General features: G+C 40.0%; 2 protein-coding genes across 3 annotated transcripts; both read right to left on the reverse strand.

Moving 5' to 3' along the window:
- Nucleotides 1-233: 233 nt before the first annotated feature.
- Nucleotides 234-3605, reverse strand: LOC101073565 (phospholipid phosphatase-related protein type 5-like). Of its 2 annotated transcripts, XM_029831448.1 has the most exons (7): nt 3135-3605; nt 2946-3059; nt 2445-2574; nt 2069-2319; nt 1819-1995; nt 1216-1353; nt 234-1068 (listed from the first exon to the last, which is right to left on the reverse strand). In XM_029831448.1, exons 1-7 carry the CDS (start codon nt 3147-3149, stop codon nt 1039-1041), a joined length of 855 nt encoding a protein of 284 aa, XP_029687308.1. In that variant the 5' UTR covers nt 3150-3605; the 3' UTR covers nt 234-1038. The 2 variants fall into 2 exon arrangements, with proteins under 2 accessions (XP_029687308.1, XP_029687307.1); XM_029831447.1 differs by having other exon boundaries at nt 2946-3605.
- Nucleotides 3606-3756: 151 nt separating this feature from the next.
- On the reverse strand, nt 3757-6283 carry tyw3 (tRNA-yW synthesizing protein 3 homolog (S. cerevisiae)). Its single transcript, XM_011619791.2, has 7 exons — nt 6189-6283; nt 5916-6090; nt 5654-5734; nt 5468-5566; nt 4981-5052; nt 4537-4670; nt 3757-4407 (listed from the first exon to the last, which is right to left on the reverse strand). Exons 2-7 carry the CDS (start codon nt 6081-6083, stop codon nt 4155-4157), a joined length of 807 nt encoding a protein of 268 aa, XP_011618093.1. The 5' UTR covers nt 6084-6090; nt 6189-6283; the 3' UTR covers nt 3757-4154.
- Between the last annotated feature and the right edge of the window lie 306 nt (nt 6284-6589).

The following is a 6589-nucleotide window of genomic DNA, read 5'->3' on the forward strand; positions in this document are numbered from 1 at the left end:
AGATGCACTTTTGAAAATGGCAATATGGTATATTATTGTGAGTTGAAGACACTGTACATTGAAATTTGGAGGTTATATTCTCACCACCAGATGTCACCAGATCTTCCCTTCCATGTCCTTGAATAACAACTAGTTAAATCAGATGCTAAAATCATTATTTTAATAGTAATTATACTCCAAGGCATATTAACAAAAACACTCAGAATCGTTGCTAAATAAAAGAAAACACACTATAATGCACACAAGCATTATTTTCACTTTAATAAATTGAAAAATACAGAGTAATATAAAATAATCTCTTTACTGGCCTGTGAGCTTGAAAGAATACAGAACAGTGTATTTTCCAAACCAAAAAAATCTCCTCTGTGTTTCTCGGTAGCAATGTTCTTAGCTGTTGATAGTCTGGTTTAAACATACCGGAAAAAAAATAAAATCAGTCAGTAATTTCAGTACCGGTAATTGATTTACCACCTTGTAATATACAAATCACTCATTTAATATTCTAGTGATGTATTTAAATTTGGGATAAGACCTTGACATTTTTGAAAGCTAAAACTAATGCATGAATCTTTGCTGTTTCACTCAAAGTCAGCAATGTCGAAACCTTTATACCTTTAAGCAAATTAAAGCAAAAACCGTGCAAATAAAGATAAACATTACTGATAATATTACTGATACACAAATGTGATGTGTTCACTCTGGATGTTCTTGGATTTTCCAGGTTGTGAAGAAAAACAGGAGTATTTACTGTTGACATCATGCCACAATATTATTCACATTACAGTTAAACTACACAACATACTTATCTACCGTTATCACAGTTTAAATTATACAATACAATATTAATGAACTTCAACAGAAAATGTTGAGTGCACACATATGTACCCTCACACACACGGTCTCTGTAGTTCTACTCATATAAAGGAAGAAAGAAATAAGCTCGAAAATTAAATAAGATACCAATTTAAAATATGAAGCATGACAAGGGTACAAAAAGGCTTCCATTAACCCATCAATTTTGGGTGGAAGGCGTCATAGTCATGTGACTTCTGAAAAGGATCCTGGACTCTACAGGACAAAAAAAGCACATTTAATTAGCACCATGGTTGAATGAAAATACATCAGTATTTATGATACAATCATACTGGTTTTAATATACAATATGGCTCAGTGTGAATGTAATGAAACTGAGAGCTATGTGTCTTAATGTCTAACCTGTGCAACAGCGTGTTTGTCGCTGGTTTGCATGGCAGCTTTACTTCGAGTAGGCTCATCAGTGTCAGCAGTTTCTGCATCAGAGGGACTGTGCGAAAGCACATGGTACTTCCTGAAATACTGCACTACAAACACCACCTGGCAGGAAGGAAGGAAGGAAGGAAGGAAGGAAGGAAGGAAGGAAGGAAGGAAGGAAGGAAGGAAGGAAGGAAGGAAGGAAGGAAGGAAGGAAGGGAGGAACGTTACGTTACAAAGTCCTGCAGTATAACACGGAAACAGCATTTTTGAACAAAGCAACAGAGAGAGAGCTGCAGCAGGGGAGTGAAGCAGAACAGAGTGCTTCTCTCGTTTAAATGGATTTTGTTTTGCTGGAGGGCTCAGAGCTGCATCGTGGTGTTACTGTCTGTCTGACCCAGCTTTTACACAAAACATTCAACTTCATCCACGCTACAGCATTGTGTATGTATGTCCAGCAGCAGATCAGTCCATTATAAAAGTCCTCTATAGTGATGGAGGACATTGCTGCACTATTGTGTTTGGCTGTGATTTCCTGATCAGAACCCATCTTCTCTGTCCCAGTATAACCAGTCTGATCTCTCTGACCAGAAAGACAGCAATAGCTCCTCCGATGGCCTGCCCGGCGATGACATCAGTCCAGTGGTTTCGATACTCTGCCACTCTGTTAATGCCTATAAGCAAGGCCAGAGACACCAGTGAGAGGCTGAGGACAGGCCCAGTCAGGCACCCTGCTTGGGAACCAACACAGGACATGATGTACATCTGAAAAAGGACAGTAATTTTCTGTTAGTGCTCCTGAACAGACAGTTGAGCATGGTGTTTGTCAGGGACTCACAGCCAGGTAAACTGCAGTGTAGAGGCTCAGCGCTGCCTCTTTGGAAGGGAACGTCTTTCTGGCCCTCATGATGTCATCGGGGTCACCAGTGCAAGCATCTGTTTGGCTGACAAACTGTGCTGCACCCTGGCAGCCAAGGGCAGTGTAATTGGGCCGGCAAACAGACAGGAAATGAGGAGCCAGACTTCCTGTAATGAGCTGACCAGCGTTGACGAAGATGTCCGTCACAAACAGACCGAATACATAAACACCTACAGAGACACAACTGATGGGTTACGCATTCAAAATCTAGCTCTTTTCAATTTTCAATACTTGAACTGTATTCATTTTGACCACTTAACACATGCTTAATTTTAAGGACAATTATAAGGATTACCAAGGAATTGGAAGGTGCGTCGCACCATTGGGTTCACATAGCAGCAGTCACCCATCATGACAACATTCTCTGTATCATACAAGTTTGAGTTGTGGTGAAGGAGGAAGATGATTATTTCCACACCCGAAATCTGCAAATAGAATTAGTAACAATAGCGGTCACACTATTTCCCTTTTCAAATATTGTGATAATCCAAAAAGAACTGAGATGTACACAGAGGGAATATTTAGGTTCCAGGTTGTTGATGCACATTCAGACTTAGAGATAGATGTATATCATTTTCCATCCTTATATCATCTTTAAATATGCTTTCTAGTTTTCATTTTTACATGTTTCAGACACTTGTGCGTCAGTGAAAGAGGGCATCCGTCAGTCTAGACCAGGAAGGAAGCTTCTCCGACTTAAAAAAGAACTTTTCCCTTACTTCTGCTATCGTGTAAAAAAGGTGAAACTGCGGAATACTGAATGATGCAGTTTAAATTTGATTGAAGTTGTGCTCACCAGAACAACAGGCAGTCCACCCACCACAGAGTAGAGTATTACTGGCTGTATGCGGCCGTCCTGCTCCGGTCCAGGGTCCGGTTTGGTTAAGGCTGGGTCTCTGCAGATGAAGCCCTGTTCTGCCGGACTGAAGGTGTCAGTGAACTCGCAGTAGTAAGCCAGCATGACGACAGCAGCTAAAATCACCACCTGGAAATACAGCATGGTGGACCGCAACTATCTGAACACTGTTTCCACGGTGACGAGGGATCCAAGCGCAGCAGCTCCTTCAAAGCCAGCGTTGATGATTTCCAGGTTGCTTCACCATGATGAATCGTGCAGTTTAAGCCAGTCCTAGTTTCTGTCAGTAGTCGGAATATTTCCAGGGAGCCGGATACAGCCGGAGACGATGACGACCCGCCTTTCAGAAACTCATTCTTCACCGTTTTTTTTCTGATTCTGTGAGGGAACTCTTGTCTTTCCGCTCATGTGAGTTTCCTGAATCATCTGAATGCAGTGATTCGGTGAATTCATTCTATTTGACTGAACAATCTCTAAAGAGCTGCTGCAGCCTGAAGAACGCAGACCTGCGAGCTGAGCTGGTGGACTCAAGAGAATCCAGTTTTCAGATTGGTTTAGTGGGTCAAAGCAGGGTGGGGATAACTGACTGAAGGACAAGCAGCCTGTAGTGGAATAAATGTGTTTTTGTTGAGAAACATAAGAGTGTAGCTACAGTTGGACAACATGATCGTGAGACCAAACTATCAGGGTTAGCCCTCTGGTGGCTGGCAGCAGTATAGCTGATTTAAAAAAAGACATGCAAACATAAATGTCCAGAGGCAGCTCACATATTTTCACACTCCTGAAAATACTGTAACTCTTACAACATGTAAATTGATCAATTAATATATTCAGATCTCTGGCAGCAAAATATCTGATCACTTTACTTGTAGGTTCTGCGGTCTGGGGATGTAGAACAAAAACTTGTGCTGCAACATGACCTCAAGACAAGGCCTACAAAATGTCCAACATTCTCTTACCGTTGTAATAACTTACAAAAATTAAGAAGTCCAACATCTCAATGACAAAATATACATAATTCAAGTACTCTGAGAGCATGACGTTAAAATCTGTCTTGACGTTAAAATCCGTCCATCTCTGCAGTTAGAGTAGTGGTGCTGGCCATTCTCTAGGCAGCGACGAAGTGAGTATATCAGCAAACTCACATCATCATGTGAAAAGGTGTAAACAGTCTTCCAGCTCTGGAATGCTGCTGGAACTGTCACCGTAGCAACTGTTGTCGAGGGTTTTTTTCCCCTGTTTCCGTCTTCTTTGATAGACAAGTGTTGGGTTATTTCTTTGTCCATTTTCAGCCTCCAGGTCATGAGGGGAGACCTGTAGATCCTCTGAAATGGGAGGGTCTTTTATTTGTGGTTTTGGGAAATTCTGGGTAAGTAAAGCTGACTGGAGATTATCATAGAACCTAAAAAAAAACCAAAAATAATAATTATGTGATGTCCTAGAGTTGAGTTTGTCTCTATTTTTGAAATAACCTTTTATGTAGCGCCTGAAGGCCAAACCTAGTTTAAATCACAGACAGCCTTATACCAACCTCTGGATCCGTCTAAGATTCTCCTCCATTTTCTGATTGGCCAGCTCAGTCAGGAAATGGATGTATTCTTGTTCAACCAAGACTTTTCCATTGTGGCTGAGAGGAACTTCCAGAACATGAGTGCTACGGACTGCCTGGAGGGACAAATAAGGAAGAAGTGATAAGAGAATATCTGTGTAGATTTAACAAACAAAACTGTTAATGTTCAAGCAAAGGTCCCTCTATACAAGACCAAAGGGAAATCTCGATGCAACACTCATCATCTTCTTTCAATAAAGATGCCTCAGAGAGCCAAGTTGCCACAAGAGGGCAACACTGGGTACATATAGAGTCTTCTTTTGAAGAATACAATAAAATTATGAGAAGAAGTGGGTGAATGTGCTTTAGAGATTGCTAATACATAATAAAACTTTTTTTTTGTACTTGTGATGTTTGAAAACCTACCATCATTATTTTTCCTAACTTGCCAACAGTAAGACCAGAGTTCCTGAAGCCTGCATTGATGGCCACTGAGTGCTAAAGAGGCAAGATAATGTTGTTAGTATTTAATGCAATAATTGCAATATTTCACTGAGAAAAAATATGTTTATTCACATAATTCAATGGAGACACCAGTTCCAAATCACTCCAAAAGTTTAATAAACACTTAGTAAAAATGATGATGGAAGACCACTGTACAACATTTACTTAGATATTTTGTATGTGTGTAAACAAGCACTGAGAAAAAAACAAGATTCTAAGGTGGGGAATCCCAAATGATGTCAATCAAATCAAAGCAGGTTTAACTACATTACACAGGGGGAGGATAATGGACCTTTATTCACAAGCCAGTAATAGCAAGCGGAAAGGGGTGAATAACTGGAGCTATTTAGATGCATATAAATTAAAATATTAGTTTCACAAGTGCATACAGAAGACGTGTAATTCTCACCATCATCTGTGCATCATCCAACTGTCTGCACTGAACATGGAGGACAAATGGCTCAAACTTGAACACTGCATCACCATTGGAGCGCTCCAGAGCTGATATCTGAAGAACAGACCAAGGACACCCCACTTAAAGCAACATTGATTTAAAATATACGTAGTATATATGTAGTTGCCTGTTGCGCCTTACTAAGTCATCAGGTTTACATTTCTGGTGTGAGACAAACAGCCAGTGACAATTCTGTTTCTGGATGTCACTAATACCTGAAACCTGTAGAAGAACAACAGAAAAAATAATTTTTTGGCGGTAGCGATGGCAAGAAAGCATTATTTCACCTCATTTAAATACTCCGAACATACTCAATATAACTGTTATACGCTTATGACAGATGAGATTGGAGGCTCAATTCACATCGATTTGGTAGCATGTTAGCACTAGCAGAACCTCTCACCCGGTCTATGAGGATGATTCTGCCGGAGCAGGAGCTGGTGGTGAAGAACCTCTCCCGGCTGTTGATCAGAGAAACCAAATGGCTGATATCTTCATCAACGCTTCCCTTCTTACTTAGATCCAGCTTCTTCAAACATTGCTTCTTCCACCGACTGAACTCTTTCTCCATATTTATTCTGGAAATAAATATGGAGGTTATGTGATGCTATGTGAGCTACGTATCGAGGTGTTTAAAAAAACAAATCACTAAAAATCTGCTGTTTTGATTCACTACCTGGGCTAACCGAGGCTAACTGCTAACCAAAGTTGTTATCCTTCTTCTTCTACTACTAAGGCTAATGTGGCTGGTCTGAACTCGCGTTGTCTATATCGCCACCTACTGTCGATGTGTATAATCTCACAGTATAACCAAGATCACTGCCTCCAGTACAGAAGGAAAATTAACGTAAAACAAAATCTTTCTCACTCTATACTATTTTAAAATAGTAAAATAAATGAACAGTCCGAGTGAAAACTTACAGTGTGTCAGCTATAGAAAGCTGACACACATTTCCACAGTATTTTGATATACCAAGTGAAAATATGGGACTACATTTTTTATTTAAATTAGATTAAATTAAAAGGTTTTGCATTTTCATAGCTATACATACATAGTCCTCTTAAATTCTGTTTGAT

The sequence above is a fragment of the Takifugu rubripes genome, chromosome 22 (genome assembly GCF_901000725.2).
Source record: "Takifugu rubripes chromosome 22, fTakRub1.2, whole genome shotgun sequence".
NCBI lineage: Eukaryota > Metazoa > Chordata > Actinopteri > Tetraodontiformes > Tetraodontidae > Takifugu > Takifugu rubripes.